Source organism: Colius striatus, chromosome 10, assembly GCF_028858725.1.
Source record: "Colius striatus isolate bColStr4 chromosome 10, bColStr4.1.hap1, whole genome shotgun sequence".
Lineage (NCBI taxonomy): Eukaryota > Metazoa > Chordata > Aves > Coliiformes > Coliidae > Colius > Colius striatus.
The window spans coordinates 23,256,176-23,275,845 of NC_084768.1; the positions used below are offsets into that span (position 1 = coordinate 23,256,176).

At 35.7% G+C, this 19,670-nt stretch overlaps 1 protein-coding gene across 2 annotated transcripts in view; it reads right to left on the reverse strand.

Annotated features, from left to right (window-relative positions):
- Positions 1-4,923: 4,923 nt before the first annotated feature.
- The window catches only part of BRINP3 (BMP/retinoic acid inducible neural specific 3), a 174,465-nt gene continuing 159,718 nt past the window's right edge, over positions 4,924-19,670 (reverse strand). For both annotated transcript variants that reach the window (XM_062003959.1, XM_062003960.1), the window contains one exon: positions 4,924-6,040. In XM_062003959.1, the coding sequence (XP_061859943.1) occupies positions 4,924-6,040 (1,117 nt within the window). The remainder of the gene's footprint in view (positions 6,041-19,670) is intronic.

Below are 19,670 nucleotides of genomic sequence, written 5' to 3' on the forward strand. Positions count from 1 at the left end.
GATAAGTGATTTTACCCAAGCTTTTTATGCTTCTGCTGCATTTATCCCTATCGTATCTAAATGCTCTTAAGAGTGAGTTGAGCACATGTAAGGAGATACCAAAGGGACTTCAAAGAGTCTTCGTTCTTCCCCCTTCCTCCACAGGATAATCATAGTTGGATGCACACACCTAGCTTTGTTTTAATCCTCTTTCCCTTTTCATATCAGCTGAGAAATGACAGGATTATTTTTTTTTAATAAAAAATAAAAAGCTCTTGTACTGTGTTTGAAAGGTGGTAACATACTGGATTAGGCCCTCTCAGAGAAGTATTGTTTTCTGAACAAAACAATCTCTGCTTCTCAGGTGGTTTTAATCTCTTTTCTGTTTGCTGTGTGTTGAAGAACAGATCATAGGCAGACATAAAAAAACTACTGCAGCTATATCCAGAGAGTAGACAACCCTGCATCAGTTATCATAAAATAAAGATTAATATTTAAGTCTCTTAACAAGAGACCCTAATAGTTTTATATGCACATTGCCATCCAAGAAATAATCTATAGGGAAGAAAAAACTTGCACCATTTCTGGAAGATAAAACTCTTTCCTTATTCATGGATTACACCTTATCGGTGTGGATTTGATCAGGAAAGAAGGATATTATGACTTCTGCTCCACATGCACTTCCTCCCGAAGCAGTGTAATTTGTGGTGTGTCCACTCAGCCAGATTTGTGAATCTAGAATGTCTTAGAAAGCCAAACACTCCTCTGTCATGTAGATAAATCACCATTAAATAGACCGTGCTCCCAGGTGAAACATAGCTTCATAAGTGATATCTGTATAAAGAACGTTAGATTACCATGCTGCATCTTAAATGGGTTTCTTGCTTAGAATATGAAGCTGAGTGAATAGACTCATAGTCAGTCATGCACCCCTATAAACTGCCTGTGCTGTCAGTCTTAATCAGCTGTGCACAGCAGGAGTAACATTATACTAGCTGTGGTGTTAAGGTTTCTCAAATCACTGATTCTCACGAAGAGATCCATGAAATTTCTTGTTATCAAACTCCTACCATAACCAAGGTGATCTTCATTGCTTCTTTTGACTACAGTGAGACACAAGAGCTCTCTTCCACATGTTTAAAAGCCTAGTAAAATGAGATCCTGATTATTTTCCTCTCTCTTGTTTGCCAGCTTCCCACTTGCACTCTAGCTGTGTTGGCACAAGCCCTTACTGCACCTTCTAGAGCATGCTCCCGTTCATAAGGGTGACTGTCCGAATATAGCTATGATTCAGATTCTGTCATCTACCTGTCAAGGAAAAAATACCTGCTTGTATTTTGTAATAGGATTGTAAAAGACCAGTCCTTCAACATATCACGTTTACCTCTTTGCTATTGCAGATCTATTTCCATGCAGGACTCAAGGTTTAGCTCAGTGATGTGGGTGTTAATAATTTTTCTTCCTTGGTGCTTTGTTCTGTTTTGCATTGTACTTGGAATATGTGCTGGATTTTCAAGCAAATGACCTTTTGACAATTGTAGCATGCTCCTTCATATCTCTGTCCTCTCTTCTGCTCAAGTTGCCTAGCTGCTCACTCAGCAAGGGAAACAAAAGGCGTCTCTTGATTTTTGCTTCTTTGTTGACTTGGAGTATCTGTTGAATTAGCACTTTGACAATAAATGCAGTTGGTATATGCATATTTTTTGAAACAAAGTCTTTTTCCTCTAAATATTTGTATAGGTGTAACTATCCTGTGGCAACGACACACCTTGAAATGCAACTATACCTCTTCTCACCTGTAGCCAATTAGAATTTCAACATATTTTCTTTCTGCCTCTATCTGTTCAGTAAGAAATGAGAAAAATGAAAGTTTATTCATCCTGATAAAAATTTTAATATGATTCAATTCAGCCTCCCTGTTCTGAATTCTGTCACCCAGAGGTTTAGATTACTCTGGCAAACCTAATTCTGGTTTGTAGGCAGTGATAGCATTGCCCATCTTTATTACTGTTTGTTCCTCCAACAGGACATTTAGACATTAGTTTGGCTCCAAGCCTTCAGACATGATCTGAATTTTATTCGTTTGTTCAATAGTGTTTTAAAACTTTTGTAACAGATGATAATTGCCTTCACTTAAGGAAGAAGGTTACTATGTTCTAATTAATACCTATCCAATCATTATAACTGCAGTCACTGAAGTTCGTTCTGAATGCTATTTTAGGTTGGCATGGTACAGTTCCATATATTACTATCATTTCTGTGGATTTTTTCTCAGTTTAGAATGGCAGGTAATATCAGCATTGGTGAATGCAAAGGGAAATAGACAGTAAAAAAACTAGTCAGGATTTAATGTACAACTAACACCAAATATTATCTACAGTGTCCAGATGGAAGTGATTGTGTATAGATGTAGATACATTTCTTTATTCCCCCCAATTTTAATATCTTCTTATCAAATTTTCCTATGAATCAAATCTTTGACTATTTTGAGCTAAACAGACTTCTCTCTTTTTTTCTAAATATGGCCTGAAGTTGTTTTTGAGAACATAGAAAGATTTCTATTGGAAAATTATCAAAAAGGAAATGTTGTTGACCCTTGTTCACAAACCAGAAATAAAAAATAGTCATTGAGGAGTTCTTAGGAAGGACCATGAAAGAGGAGGGGAAAAAAACCCCTCAGATCACCTAACGTGACATATTAGTATTTTTCTGTAGTAAAAGGATAACAAAAGCAAAGGTTTTATTTATCAATGACTCACATTTCTATTTTAATTTTTACTTTCTCTGAATAGAAGAGGATTTTTTTGCCTTTTGTTCATTTTTTTACATCATAGTATTTGGTTTGTTTAAAAAGGCTACACAAGGTACTGAGTAGTAAAATCACACTATCTAATTCTCCAGTTTATTACGGCTGCCAAAGACATGAATGAAAAGGCTTGGAGATGAAAGCAGCAACAGTAAGATTATCAACTGAGAAGGTCTTACCAGTGCAAGAGCAAGACAAAATTTTGACATTTGAAAGACGGGCTAAGATACATTATTTATCAGCAAGAGAAAGTTGTAAATAGAAAACAAGCAGGAATTCATCTAGAGGTTGATTACAAGAAAAAAAAAATCTAACTGTAGTTCTATGGGCCTTTGTAGAATAGAAGGTCTGATGAATTATTTGAATGTGTGGCAGTCAATTAATAATCTTTACAAATATTTGGTGAAATCATTAGAGATGGGAATCACTAAAGAAAAGATTTTTCTTGGGAGTAGGCATTCTGAAATGTTTGTGGCCTTGCAGTTTATTTTGCTTACATACATTTATGAAGTATTTCATTCCTTCTGCTGCTGTGGTCTAGATAAAGATAAAGTGAGGAGTGTATTTTAAATTCAGATTAGGTTATAATTCAGAATTAAACTGCAATATAAATAAATTGATATTACCAACATTAATTTAATTCTAGTTGAATACAAATTGAATATGTCTTAAATTTGGGTTTTTTTCTTTCTGTGTTTGTACTAAAAATGGTAGTTATGTATGTAATTTCTATCATAAGAAACAAGATGGCTTTTGCTTCAATGACACAGATTCAGACTTAAGGAGGTGCTACTGAAAGACTTTGTATCATTCTCCTTCAGTTTAGTATGTATTTATTAACAAAGGCTTCTGACAGTTATGTTGTTTGCTCTGTTCACTTGCAAGAGATAGCAAAACCTTCTTGAGAATTCCAAGTTCTGCCATTTTAGATGTTGGTTTTTTTTTTTTCTCCTGGACTATGTAAAATACTAAAGAATGTAATTCTGATGCACAGCTGTGTACATTTCATTGATTTTATATAACTGTTCATTACATATTTATTTGTATTTTCAGCTTTATAGACTAGATTTCAATAGCTGTCATGTACCTGTAAAAGGGTATATTTTTTTAAACTGAAAAGACTTGCCCTGAAAGGATATTAACTGTACCAATGAAAAAAAAATCCACATACCAAACAATTATATTGCAGGGATTTTTTTTTTAACAAATTTCACTCTAATCAGCACATATGGGTAAATAATTCAAAACAGATAATTCTAGAAAAATATGATAGTGTGTGTACTTGAGAAGAAGTAATATATATGTGCCTAATTCTTTCTATAAGTATGCTAGGGGAAGGATTAGGGAAACTTTCAAAAAGAATTTGTCTGGAAAAGTTTATTTTCTAACGTGAGTAATATCAGTGCAAAGACAACCTCTCATGTGTCTCCTGTTGAGCTAAAGCAACTTTGCATTACTGTGCATCTCACAGTAGTAACCTCCTGTCCATCCTAAACTACTTAGTATTACCACTCTGAGAGTCTGTATGTCATGTTAAACACCTTGAAAAGGGCATGTCTTAGGAATGTCTCAAGTGTAGCATGTAAAGCATCACTACAGTTGTCACTTCAGCTCAGCATGAACATCTAGATCCATATCCTAAGAATAAAATATTCTATGGCTTTGACATTTCCAGAGTTTCCATTAAAATCTTGAGTCACTATCTTCTCTTTACCTACATCTATGTTCAAAGTATCAAGATTACTGCTTTTGTGGAAGAAAAAAGAATCCCACAGCATTTCTTTTTAATAACTGTTCAGCTACAAAATTTTATTGATATCCTTCTATGTTCCCTCTAGAGGATGTAATGCACAAAAGCATTGCCACGGAACATATAAAATTACAAATGAAATTTATTGTAAAAAGTAGAATGTCTTCTAGACTGCTGTCAGTATTTATTTCATTCATAAACCAAAACTGTAGGTATAATATATTCATTGTCAGCAAGTTCATGTGTGTAAATTGCCATCCAACAGTATTGACTGATATAAGACAGATATTGAAAAGACAATTTAAATTTACTCTTCCAAACATAAACTGTTCCACAAAAGCACTGTAAAAACTCCTTCAAGGTTTTGTGTTGTGCTTCACATTTATGGTTAACTACATAATTTGGTTGTGTCATAATCCACTGTGTTTGGCAATTTGGCATTAAAGGCCTGCAAAGCAGATTGAATCCTCACCACTTCACTGGTAGACAGTTTGAGTCTATGACGGAGCAAGCAAGAGAAGAGGTCTAGACGACGTTGACCAGGTGGAGAGAGTTTATTTACACGATCCCGTATCTCTAACAGCTGCAAAAGTGCTGAGTCCTGTGATCCCTGAGTGTAGGGGTAGTCCAGCTGCAAAATCAAGTCTCGAATTGCTTCTGGGTCAAAGTGCATGCTGTAGCCAAACACTTGGATGTTATTGATTTTCATGTAGCCCAGATTTCTTGAGGGATCAATAAATTCCAGGGGTTCATAGTAGATGCTCTCATTGCCATTTGGACCATTTGACTTTATTCGACTTCTCAAATAGATGTGTACAGTTTCAAAAAATGTCTTCCACTTGTTGCCCAGAGTCAGCGTCCAGTTATAACACTGAAGGGGTAAGTCCAGCTTAGTCCGTTCCCAGTCTGGGAAATTATTTTCATTCACAGGCATAAACCAGCTCTCAGAGTGGCTGCCCCCAAAAGGATTGACATAAACAGCAAGAACAGGCTCTAAGGTGCTGTTTTTAGTTAGGCAAATTTGAAGAGAGAGGCCTAGTATCATGTGAACCAGGCTAGACTTGTACTTGTTACTCTTAAGAGTAAGGAGCATCCGCTTGCGCCAAGAGGGATCAAACCAGCTGTTGAGACGCATGTCATTGCTGATGAAAATGGCATGGACCTCAATTCTCCGATCTGTCTTCTGCAATAAGTACTTCATTTCCAGGTCTTGAAGGTCAGTCTCAAAACCAATGTAGTGCTCTGTTGATTCTGCCACTTCAGGCTTGCAAAACCCTTGGCTCAACATGTAGCCAGCATTACAGCTCCCACAGCGGGTGCGATTGTCAGGAGCACAGCTCAAGCATGCAGAGCCATCTCCAACCGTGCAGGGAAGGAACCCATGGCAGGCAACCTGGTCATTAGGGCAGGTGCACGTGTGAGTCTCTTCAGAAAAGCTTCCCAGGAGACCATTTTCATTGCAGTAGAGAAAGGACTGGATGCGGTTGAGCCAATAGTTGGAAGATCTGCAATGTCAAAATAACTTATTTTAACATCTGCACACAATAAATACAACCTTGTTATTTTTTATCAGAAAGAGAATAAGTGTTTTTTAGTACCTGATTAAGGCACTAGAATCAGATGACAGCATCTACTGTCAGATAAATATATGTATAAATTGACTTTTAATAATGCAAAATCGCAAAAGAAAAGTTTCCTATAAACTTACAAGCACAACAGGAAGATTTGGTTCATATACTTGCTCTCCCCATATCACTGTCAAGGAAGCTTGGCAAAGACCCATTTTTCTGTAAATGTCTTCAGATTAACATCTTGAAATCCTATGCAGTTGAGATTATTTTTCCTCACGCCATTTGATCAGGGAAATGCTTTGTATGTATCTGAGTTTATGTAACAGTGTACCATCTCTCTATTTCACTATGAAGATTTTTGTAAGCTTCTAAGCTTTCTTGTTACTGATTGAAGCTGCTTTGCCTTATAGACAGTGAGCTAAAATGCTTTACTGGAATAGCAAATAGGACCCTGCACCTCACTAAAATATATTCAGTCTTCAAATGTCTTCTAGCACAGCAACTTCCCTACAGGAAGTCATGTGTTAGCATGCTGTGTTTACTTTTCATCTTTGGAGAAGAAATTAAAACAACACTTTAATGTTCTTGTGATATAATTTTTCTTTCACTAGAAGCAACAGTTAATGTCCTACATCATACTTAGAAATAGATATGAAACCAACAGGTTAGGCTGATGTGACACAGTTCCTAGAAGAAATACAATGTGAAATAGTCAAGAGAAAACTCATTGTTTTTCTTTGTTTGTTTTTTTTCAATTCTTATTAATCCCAGCAATGCAGAGTTTAAGGAATTTGTTTTGTCTGCTGCAGAGTCTGATCTATTGTTGCCACATGAATGACAGTGGTTGTAAGGTTTCTTATCTTTTCATTGCATTGTTTCAGGGTAGAAAAAACAACAGCCTCTTTCATTGCTGACTTACTTTTGAAGCCACATCTGAATTTGTCTCAAGTATTAAATAGTTCACAAATCTGCCTAGATACAGATGCAAATATTGTGGGAAATGGGCAGAAGATATGGACATAGTTGAAAATGCTATCATTTCATTGAGATCACAGAGATGTAGTGGGTTTAGCCTGGGGTGCTGCAATAGACAAATTGAGGCTCTTTAATGAGAACATGTGGGTAGGGGGGATAACTGCACTTCACACAAATTTTACTATTGAATGAGCAACAAATTGGTCAGGTTCTTAAGGGCTGTGATGAGAGGAGAGGCCAGTAATAAGGAGATGGTGGTCAGAATAGTCTACAAATGTAAAGATCAAAAAAAAAAAGAAGTGGATGTAGCCATCTTTAACCAATTGGAGACAGCAACATGACCCCAGGTGTCAAGGAGGTCTTCAATAATTCCAACCGTGTTGTCAAAAGTTTGAGGACTCAAGCGTCTGACCAGACTTTGAAGGTGACCTTGTTTTGGGAAGATGACTTGCAGAGGTACATTACAACCTAAATGGTTCTATTATTTTGTGATTCTTTTTTTCTTTCTCATAGTTTGAATTTTTTTGAGAATTACAAACAGTATTATTAGAAGTATTAAAATCAGTACATAACTATACTGCTTTAGAGATTTCTATGTACTTTAACAACTTCATATTTTAAGGTACTCTAAAGGACTCTCTCAGGACTCTCTCTTACTCAGAGAGTAAGGACTCTCTCAGTCCTTACTGATAGTAGATGTAGGCTATATCTCTAATATCTAGAGAGAAAAAGAGCCTTTCTTCTTGAATAATGATAAGCCATTCAAGACTTTGCTACTTTTCATTATGCAAGACCAAACTAGACCAATTAAGACCACTGACCTGTATAATACTCTCACAAGAATGTCAGCTATAGGGACATAAAACTTCATACAAACAACTGCCATTTCAGTTCAGTAATTATTCCTATATTATTTCATGTATTTCTGAAAGCAACATTAAAATAAAAAAATGTGCAAGGAAAATCAAAAGATCAGTTGTATATCTTTTTGGACTTTAAAAAGATCCAGTTTTCTTTTTTCTCTTAGATTGTTTTGTTATTGCTTCCACACAATGGCACAGTGTTGGAGCATTTTTTGAAGCTTAGTGTGCTTAACATGAGACAATAAAATGTCACTCTTCTTCTAGGTAGTTATTTTCTTCACGTAAGATTCAGATGATGTGATTTATTGCTTGATGCCATCCAATGTGAGGAAGTACAGGCCTGTCAATCTGACCTTGCTTGCCAGCAAAGGTTCTGGAGCAGACTATCTTGAGTGCCACCACACAGCACATAAAGGACAATCAGGCGATCAAGTCAGCAAGGGTTTATAAAAGACAGATCCTCTTTCCTCCCTGACAAACCTGATCTCCATTTACGACAAAGTGAGCTGCTGTCCTGGGTTTGGCCTGGATAAGTTAACTCTCACCAGCCGCCGCCAGGGGGCGAGGCCAGGCTATTCCATCTCATGTGACTTCACGCTCAGGATATAAGGGCAGCGGCAGGGCTGCGCTGGTGCTGGGGCCGGTGTAGGAACTGCGGAGCTGCTGTCGAGCTGTGTGTCAGGCTGCGGATGGTGAGCGGTTACGCTGGCTGTTGCTCGTTTTCTTTGTCTTTTGGCCATTGTTGTAAGTGCCTGAGTGAACTAGAGGTGTTTAGCCTGGAAAAAAGGAAGCTGAAAGGAGACCTTCTCTCTCTCTAGAATTACTTTAAAGGACCTTGTAGTAAGCTTACTGTTGGTCTCTTTGCCCATTATACCAATTAACAAGTGGGAATGACCTCAAATTGCACCATGAGGATTATATTGGCTACTAGGAGAAATGTCTTTACCAAAATGGTGGTCAAGCATTTGAGCAGGCTGCTGAGAGAAGTGGTTGTGTCACAGTCCTTGGAGGTATTTAAAATATGTCTAGATGAGGTGCTTAAGACATGGTTTAGTGGTGGCTGTGGCAGTGTTAGGTTTACAGTTGGATTTGATGATCTTATAGGTCTTTTCCCACTCTAAATGATTTTATGATTCTGTGATTCTATTATTAGACTTTCTTTTTGTAAGAAGTCCAATTATTTTATTTTCTAAGGTTTTTGGCCAAAGTAGTGCTAGGTTTCCAAGAACTTTGTCCAAACTTGAGTATACTACTCTTAATTCCTTTTGTTGATTAATCACTGTTTGACACATTCAAGATCCAGTGTTTCGTCTGATGTCATGGAAAAAAAAAAAAAGATATGCGTTAAATCTGTCAAAGAACTTCATTGTATTTTTCCATTTTTCCTTTTTTTTCAAAGTTGGGTTGATATCTGAGGTCTACAGAATTCACTAAGAAAAACTCCCCTTTATTTTGATAGGATCTGAAACTGAATCTTTGACTTTAAGCTCTTCATGTTAATAGAAACCTTTGGGTTTTAGCAGAGTTCTATTCTTCAGATGTAACAAAGTTGTGATACTTCATTCACCAGCATGTTGTTCAATACACCTCCCCACTATTCTTTTACCTTTAATCACTTTTATTTAATCTTTTATATTCTCATTGTGTTAATGAGGGATTAGTGACAAAGGCTGCTTATCTTGAGCAGTTGCTTCTTGTTTATTAAAGTTAATAAATAAATTAAGGCAGTTATCTTCTGAGGGATGGTTGAAAGAGCTCTCCAATTATTCTTTTAGTGACACTGCAAACATTCTTATTTGATTTGGAAAATTATATTTACTGGTCTGATGTGTTAGTTTGACAAACACTGAGATATAGAACTTCTGATTTCCAAACCTAGTGAAACCAGCAAGAATCTTCTTAGTTACTTCAATGAGCTTCAAATCAATGTGAGACGTCTGAAATATTTGTGCCTTCACCATTATGTGATAAGCTGTAATCAAAAGCTATTTTTTTAATTATATACCTCAAATCAGTACTTGACTTTAGGAAAAAAGTACTATTTAATTTAATGAAAAAAATACTTAAGGCTAGGCTTTTCAATATCAAATTATATCGTGAATTAGACCTTCCTGTAAATTCTTTAGAATTTTTTTTAATTCATTGTTTATTAATATTGAGTAATTGAAATAAACTTTTCAGAAGCAGCACAAAATTACAAAAGAAATTCTAAGGATGGAATTTCTAGGAAAACATACATGTTATTGATTGTCCTGTTAGTTGAATATCTGTTTTCTTTATAGGAAATAGACAATCAAGCTGATGCTCTGACTTACACAGCATAAGACACTGAGACAGAGAATTCATACAAAGCACATACTCTTTAGTTAAGAGCCCTAAACTGACTCTCTTCTATTCTGAGATTTCATTCTCACCTATGACTGCAAAGAGCTTTTACTCACATAAAACATGACTCGTGTGGATAAACACATCCCTCCATCCCTATTTAATGTGTTTGATCATATACATCAATATTAATTTACTTAGTTGTGTGTGACAGTATTCCACAAGTTTTCTCAATTCTTAAAACAGAATGTTAACTAATTATTGTTTAATGTCAGCTCCAGCTCCATCTTCTTACATTCAATCTTTTTCTTTCTATAATACAAGAAGATCAGGCTGTTGTTTCTGGATGACAAGATTCTTTATGCAACCTTCTGTTGCATAGACTAAGCAGTTGGCTACTATGCTTTCAGTAAAGGAAGTTTACCATATAATCTCACATTTACACAAGTATTATTAAAAAAAGGATAATACTATGGAAGTTAATGTATGAATTAATATCAGACAAGTCTGTGATTAGAATTTCCTTAATGAGAAGTACAACTCTTAGGGTTTTGGTAGGTGAAATAATTCTACAAGAAGTTGCACTGCATTAGCTCTTCATGAATTTTTCTCCAATTATTAATTCTAAACTGTATTTAAATACTTTTTCTTCTGTGCAGTAATCCTATATTTAAAAAATAATTATACAAAAAATAGTAGTTACAAGTGTAATACAAAACTTGTGCTTACAGTTGGTCAATTCACTGTAATATTACATTTAAGAACAAAGCAGTGTGGTCACCCTATATAATAGCTGTAGCAAATATTTAATCATCACATGACACTTTCAGCTCTTTCTCTGCCTCAGTAAGTACCTACCATCTGTTGTATATCAGATGGCTCAGTAGCAGATGATGAGTACTCAGTGAGGCAGATGCTAAGTAAAAAAATGAAGACAATTTAACATGAAGTGTATAGGCAATAAAATACTCATTACCTGTTTTTCCCTCCTTTGGAGGCTCAGTCCAGTATAAATCTGTTAGACAGCAACATCAGCACCAAATGCACTTACAGACATCTCTAAAATGTCCTACTCTTGATCTTGTGCAATCACTTCTTGGGAAAGATAAATAAGGCTCCAAGTACCTTGTTTCTGTGCTGTGATTCATAATGAGAACATTAATTGCTACTAAACTTGGTAAGGGTCTTTATGTGAATGCATTTTTCTTCTGGGAATCTGGGTAAGACTACTGACTGCACAGTCACCCAAGTCCATTGAGCGATTAGAAGAATAAATGTTTTGTTTTAAGGGTGTCAGGAGGGTGGGACCAGTCTTTTTCTGAAGTGCTCAGTGACAGGACAAGAGGTAACATGCACAAGCTAGAACACAGGTTCTGCTTCAACATGAGGAGCAACTTCTTTCCTGTGAGGCTGAGAGACCACTAGAACAACTTGCCCAGATTGATTATGGAGTCTTCTACTCTGGAGGTTTTCAAATACACCTAGACTGAGCAACCTGGTTGAGGTAAATGTGCTTTAGTAGAGAGTTGGTCTAGATGGTCACTAGAGGTCTCTTTCAATCTCCACCATTCTGTGATACTGTGAAGCAGAAAAGGAGTCCAATATTCTTCTAAATGTATAGAAAGGAAAGAAAAGCCTTTGCCTAGAGCTAAAAAAAAGCCTTTGCTAAAAATCTTTTGTTAGCTTGCAGAGGAAAGATACTAATTAGCTATCAAATTTTAATGGAAAGGTTGTTTCAGTATGCTAAAATTGCTTCCAGCATGGAAGTGGATGGGATTGATGCGAAACCTCTCTGTTGTGGTTATACTACAGGAGAGGGACTAAATTAACTAGGAGACTGATTATGGGATTATGTTGCTGAAATTAATAACAATCTAAACTGAATATATGTTGATTTATGGAAGTAAAATACTTTCTTCTTCCCTCTTAATCGCATTTAAGGAGAACCTTTGCAGATCCTCAAGCCCTTTTGCCACTATTCTGCAGCTGTTGTTCCACTTCCGTCCTAAGGTAGTTTATACTTTCAAACCAATGACACAACTTTGTATTATAATTTGTATTATTATTAAGCCCTGATGTTAAATGGTATAAACCTGTTCCACCTCATGAAATGAAGCTTCTGTGAGTTACATGACTGTCTTAACCAAACAACATTTTGATATTAGAATATTTAAGATTTGGAGAAAATTTCTGGATAGCCTATTTGAGTTTATTTACAAAGATTTGTAGCTCTAATTATAATAATGTTGCACATTTTTAATTATCCTATTAAGGTTTTTAATGCAAAATATTTCTGACACACAAAGCAAAGAATGGTTATGAAAAACAAGTTAAAATAAGTTTTTTAATACAGCTCTAATCATAATGAGCATTGTGTTACACTGAAATAGGAATTAAATTGCTTCACAGTACTAGCTATTTATTTTAAAAGATTCACATTCAAGATGAGCTTTGAGAGCTTTTATGAAATAATGACCCGCGGTGCCGTAGGGAACAAGTGGATACCAGTCAAATTACTTAATAGTGTCAAAAGCAGAACAAAAGAAATCAGCAGTGTTAGAAAAAAAATGAGAGTTTTCAGATACAGGAGGAAGAGAGACACCAGGTCTCACTGATGCTTTATCTACTCCAGGCTGAATATCTCCAGCTCTCTCAGATTTTCTTCATAGAAGAGATGCTCAAACCCTTATCACTTTTCTGGCCCTGCTCAAGCAGATTATCTATCTTATCTTGTGTGTCCCATAACTGTACACAGCACCTCAGGTGAAGTCTCACAGGAGCAGAGAAGAGGAGGAGAATCACCTCCCTCCACCTCCTGGTCATTCTTCTTTTGATACAGCCTGAGACACCGTTGGCTTTCTAGACTGCAAGTACACCTTATTGACTCATATTCAGTTTTTCATCCAGAAATAGCCCTAAGTACTCTGCAAGGTTGCTTTCAATCCATTCTTCTGCCAGTTTGTGCTGATATTGGGTACTATCCTGAGTGTTTCTTTGAACAATTACTAGCCTTTCTGTCCCAAATGGATTTATTAGCTTTGAAAGAGATTCACATAGCTTGAGCAATGGCCTCTTGAAGCTCTTTGCTCTGTGTTCCAACTGTTCAGAAGGTAATGCAACAATGAATGAACTGAAGGGAAGGAACACTATGGCTTAGAAAAAAAGAGAAATTAATTGCAATTTTGAAATTGAATTATCTTTTGAATTGAAAATATAACCCACCTAAGAATGTAAATTATGTAAATGTAATGTAATTAATGTAAAACTAGCTAATTTAGGGATGTCTTTGGATCTTAAAATAGATAAAGCTATGAAACAACTGTAGTATGATCAGGACTTCATCAGATTGCTTACATATGCTAGCATAAACCTAATTTGAATACTTTACCAGTAGGAGCAAGGGATCCAGTAAGGGTTACTAAAAACAACTGGATTCTCTAGTCAAATACATTTTGAGGCAAAATGCACAAGTTCAAATATAGTCTAAGATGTAGCTATGGACTGCCTTTGCAATAATAACAAAATGTACCAGCAGCTCTAGTTTGCAGTAGAAATTCTAGAATTAACACAAAAAATAGCTTTGAGTGAGTAGTCATCATATCCAATACAGCAGATCACAAAAACTATTGAAAAAATGTGTACAGAGTACTGTATGCTTTAATGTTGTACTTGGGATAGGAGGAAGCAGCATTCACAGAACAATTTATTCAAAGCAGGAGTAAAATACAAAGGTCATAGACTGGAGATAATTTCTAAGCTAGAAACATTAAAATAATTTTGCAGAATTAAAAATCATGTAAAAGGATAATTGGTATGGTGGCTCTAAAACATACTCAAAATGTAAAAATACTGTGCTGATAAAGTCATCCAAAGTTTTAATCATGATGAGGTATAAATTTGGATATAGGAAGAGATTTTGTGACATAAAAGCCAACCATCAATTGTATGATTTTTCTTGAATTAAACCTCGTTATTAAAGGTAACATCATTGCCTCATCAACAGCCAGCAGTGGAAATGCAAGTCCATGACTGCATCAGTGAAACTGATACAAGTCTGTTATAGTTTCCTATTTTCCTACTGGTTTTGATACATGACCTTTAATCCTCTTTTAGATGTCCTTAATCCCAGGAACAGATAATTTTTTTTAAACTGTTTCTATTCCTGTAAAATGTGTTGTAACTATAATTGTGGATGTAGAGAAAATCTGGATTCTATTCCTGGCTCCTTCACTATCTTTTTCTATATGACCATGACTATGGACAAGTCCCTTCCTCATTTCCTTTGGTAAGGATATTAATTTTTCCCCAGTGTTTTCCTGTTTAAATTAGATGCCTCTAGGCATTACTGTAACAAACAGCAAGAAAAAAGTAATTTTATTTCATTATATAGAGTAGGAAGTATTATGTCAAAGCAAGACTCTCACCGTCGAATGATTGCTGTGAAAAAAAATCTACGTATGCAATTCAGAGTAATAACCCATTTTGCAGATTGCTGAAGCCTTTGTACTTTCCACTAACCTATATAACTATCTTGCTCCATTTAAAGTAACTCACAGGAGCCACAAGTGATAGTGATGTTGGCAGAAGCTAACATATGTAAACCCTCTGATTTTTTTTCTGGCAGGAACACATGAAAATATCCAATCGACAATATGTAAACTAAAGTTGTTTTGAGGTTCATTAATGTATTCAATATTTTATTGAAAACTCAAAGTTGTTAGGATGTCTAACATGCTAAAATTGAAGTTTGCACCTTTAAATTTTTTTCTGGATATTTTATTTGCTTTGAAAAACACATTTGGGGCAATCTGTTTTGTCCATAGTTTTATTTTCTGCATCAGCATGTTAGCTGTTAAAAGTAAATAATGGATGCTAGAGTGTAGCAGTGGGACTGTGTGCAAATCCCCTCCTCCTGAGAAGAGTGTGTGAACAGCAATCAACTATAAATCATACCCTGAAGAAGTGACAACTCTTGTTGTAAAGAAAGAATATATTACTTCTGATACACTATTTTTCTAGGTACTCAATCTGATTCTGTTGAGTTGATTCCCTCCTCATTATTACGTGGCTTTGTAAACCATAATAGAGGAAAATGAAAATCTCCCCATGCAGAACAGTTTCCTTACTACTTTAAAATTTTTGAGATAGTTAAATAAAAAAAGCCCCCAAAATGGAAAAAAACAAAAAAAAATCAAACAAAAAACCCACAAATGTTTTAGTCCATTTAAATTCCTCTTCACTGAATATAGCATGCTGTTAGTGGAAAGAATTCGTTTAAGGAGCTTGTCTTTCACAAAGAACTTCTAGAAGTTAACGTTAACAACTAGAAATGGATTGGAGTAGACAGATCTTTCTAGGAAAAAAACATCTGTTAAAGAAATATATTCTTCTGACAGGTGACATATAACATTTCAGAGCCTACAAGAGCATATGTTTTAAAACATTTAATGTTCTTAAAATAATTATTTTAAATATCTTTATTATAAATACTTGTGGAATACTAAAGACTATTATTAATAGAGTCTATAGGATGCTTTCTAGATACATCTATGTGTGTGTGTATATATGTATAGAAAAAGCACACACTCGTCCTTAACACCCTAGACACTCTGAAAGATTTATCTGTCCCTTCCAGAAAGGCCAGATGCTCTCATACAAGGGGAAAAAAAAACAACTCTGAAAAATCTCATCCCAAATCCAGTCTCGGGGACTATAACTGAACCAAGGGAACAGGGGCCATGCTGGTAATAGGGGAATGATGATGATTCAGATTAATGGAAATGAATGATAAAGTGAGATAAATTAGATTTGATTTTTTTTTTCCTGGGAACAGCAATGATAATGGGTTTCAAACATACAGGAAACAGTACAAGGCAAAAAAAACCCACAAAAGCTATGCTGAATCCCTGTAGTTTAACTTACAGAATCATAGAATTATTTTGGTTGGAAAAAACCTTTAAGATCCAGTCCAATCACTAAACTTTGGAGAAACCATGTATATTGTATGATATGTCAAGCTGCTTAAACATACTTCTCTTAAATGAGGCTTCTGATAGGAAACTTGTATTGAAATGTAAACAGTGTGGTTATTTCTGGATACATACCTGAAGGGAGATCAATGCATAAGCTACAGAAATATGCAGTGCTGTCTTCAGTTGCTACAGAATGAAATGCCATGTACAGCAACTTGCTATCTTTTGCTTGATACATTTAGATGTCATATGTATTCATCCTGGAACCTATATACAGGGCAAATAGCTTGTATTTTTTAGCTCATGAGAAACTGTACAACTGTGGTTCAATATCTGTGCACCTATAAGTAGTTGAGCTCAGCAAAGTTGGTTAAACTTTAAAATTGTGAATCAGATATTTCATTTCAAGTATCTCATAGCGATCATTTTTAAAGCAGTTAATTACTACAGTAACAACATGACCAAGATGTCCCAAAAAGGATTCCATCCGTTCTTTCCAGCTCTCTACAACTGTCATTGATATCCTAATTATAATAAAAGTGGCAATCGAAAGAGCCTGAAGACATCCCATGTGGATAACGCCAATGTGTCTCAACAGTCTTTACTGTGAAAAGTTTCCAATCTGAGTGCAAAACAGACAAAATAAATAGAAATTGAATATAAGATGCTCTCACAAAGGTTTTAGAGAGGTAGCAAGGGGAGGATGAGGACTGGAGGTGGATAACTGCAGAGCCACTAGCTGAAGTACAAGTCTGAATCTTTAATATTCGTTCTGTCCTGCAGATTTCCTACTGCAAACAATAAATAGTGCTGAATAACAAGGAATAGCCACAAATAGCCCTAATTTCATGAGGCAAATAGGTAATAATTATTTCTCCCGTTTATCCCACACACAATCTATCTACATGGGGTTTGGAGGTATCTTTTACATGGATTTTGCTGGATAAAGTGATGTAGCATTTATATTAAAGGAGCATTAACAGAGGCAAAGAGGTTTTGGTGGGATTTTTTTTTCAATCAGTTTACTATGGCATTTTCATTCGATGCATTAATGCCTTTTCCCTCTTTTCTAGCTGCCACCATTTTGTGGTGGTTTTGATCGACAGTAAGGGTAAGCAGGTTTGGCACTGGGAAAGTAAGCAAGGCTCCAACACAAACACTCTCACCTTGATGAGTAATTACACTGCCTCTGCAGCACAATCATTCTCTGCTGGCAAACAGACTGAGAAGCCCAAATCCAGACATAATCCAGTGTTTTTCACAAGTTTGCTTACAGCTAGAATCAACATTACCAGAAAATTAAAGAAAAATTAGCCCTGCTCAAATGTCACTTTTTGGTTTTGAAGTTAACTCTCAGCAGCCAAACAATCATTCATAGAAAGCCAAACTCTGTGATCTAAGAAGTGGAAAAATATTAGCTTTATATCTGGCAGTTGTACAATCAGTGCTGCCTATTGTAGTATAGTTCTGTCAAACATTACTATTATCTGATTTCCTATTACTCTCTTGGTCTATTTATTTCATTATGGACTTGCTCCAAAAAATAATGGCATTGGTAAAAATGACCCCTTTAACTTCAGAGCATTAATGATTAACCACTTACATTGTCCTAATATCTTTAATACCAAGCTGTAACCTTGTGAGAAGGCACATACCCAACCAGAAGCTACAGCTCAAAGATGTCATTTTGAAAATATTTAAGAATACCACCTGTCTTTGCAAATAGTAGTATGTACTAAACAGTCCTTATTTACTGAGTTATGACTTGACTGAATTTTTTTAATACTGTCAGCTTCCACGGTCTGATTTTTAGTTTCCGTGGAAACCATTTCCTTTTTTCCAACATAGGACTGAATTGCTGCATAGGCTATTTGTCCACAGACACTTGAACTCTTGAATGAAGTATCTATACCCTTAACTCCAGGAAGAAAGGATTTGTTGGGTATTCCAAGACCATTTAATTTCCCAGGATCGAATAATTGAGATGGGTGAGAAACATTAAAGATTATGAAACTTAAAGTTATCCTGTTGTTTTCATGCAGATTGAGGAACACAACAATTTCCCAATTTCTACATGAAGACATTAGCGTAACAATAACCATTACAAAAAGAGGAGGAAAGGGTTGCTATGGGATAAAACCTTGTTTGCTTGCCAAGGGGGTTGTTGCTTTTGGTACATATGATCTGAAATTTTCTTGATTCTTTCTGTTACATTGCTTACAATTTTGTAGTGACGTTGAGCATGGTTGTCAAGTAGGTTTAAATGTTGAACTGTTACTAGAGTTTATATTTTAGTCTTCTACAACATACACAATGAAAAATTACCGTGCTTTTTAGTCAGCTTGTGTTCACCTAATGCTGTTAAGCATGTAGAATATAAACCCTTTGGAATGAGTTTAAAAGTAATGTCTGTAATGCCAAGACATAATCTCCCACCACAAAATTGAGGTATTTATCCTTCAGGTAACCCTGAAGGCAAGTACAATTCTTAAGTACATGAACAGAAGGCAGAAAGCAGTAAGACTGAGTTGCATTCTGACAGGATGCCTTGGGTAGCTAATTCCCATGCCCTTTGCTGAGGCATGAATCACAACTTCATGCTAAAGCACCAGTCAGAGAACTTCAGCTTGCGAAAAGAGCAACTGGACTTCAGACAACATGGAATCAAGGTGAGGAAGAACTGTACAAAAAAAGCAGAAACCCTTTGCAGAAGCCTAACTTGAGCACTGTTACATCAAAAAGAAAAATAATCTTTACCCAACTTTCATACTGTGCTGCAGAAAATTACAATCTTTGTGATGTTGAAAATTTTTTTTTGTTGTTCTTGACTGCTTTTTAAATTTCTACTTGATTTTAATTTATATGATTCCTCTGGAGTTTGGAGTTACAATATCTTATATAAATACAGTGCTAATTATGAACATCTTATGCATAATTGTGACCAGGTTTTCCTCTGGATGTAACTGGGACATTTATTACTAACCAAAAGATTTTTTTTCAAGGGAATATAGAGGAAAATATATCAAAGTGTGCTGAGAAATATCTTGTTCTAGTTCTAGATTCAGAGCAATTATGAGATAACATTCTTACAGGGCAGGGAATGGAAGCAGCATGCTGTCCTCAAATCAGTTAGAAGAAGGTAGGTAAAAGATTTTTGTTTTCTTCTTTTGCCAATGACTAATTCAGACATTGGCTATAGCTAGAATTATTTTTTGTCCTCAGCAGAGATCGACCTGATCTAGGTGAACCTGCTTCTGCAGGGGGATTGGACTAGATGATCTCTAAAGGCCCCTTCCAACCCCTACTATTCTACGATTTCTCACAAATGATTGATGGATAAGACTTTCTGCCTCAAAAGTACACTCTACCACAGATACAGAGACCCAAAGCTACTTCTAAGGGTCCTATGAGCTAACATCAAAATGAAAC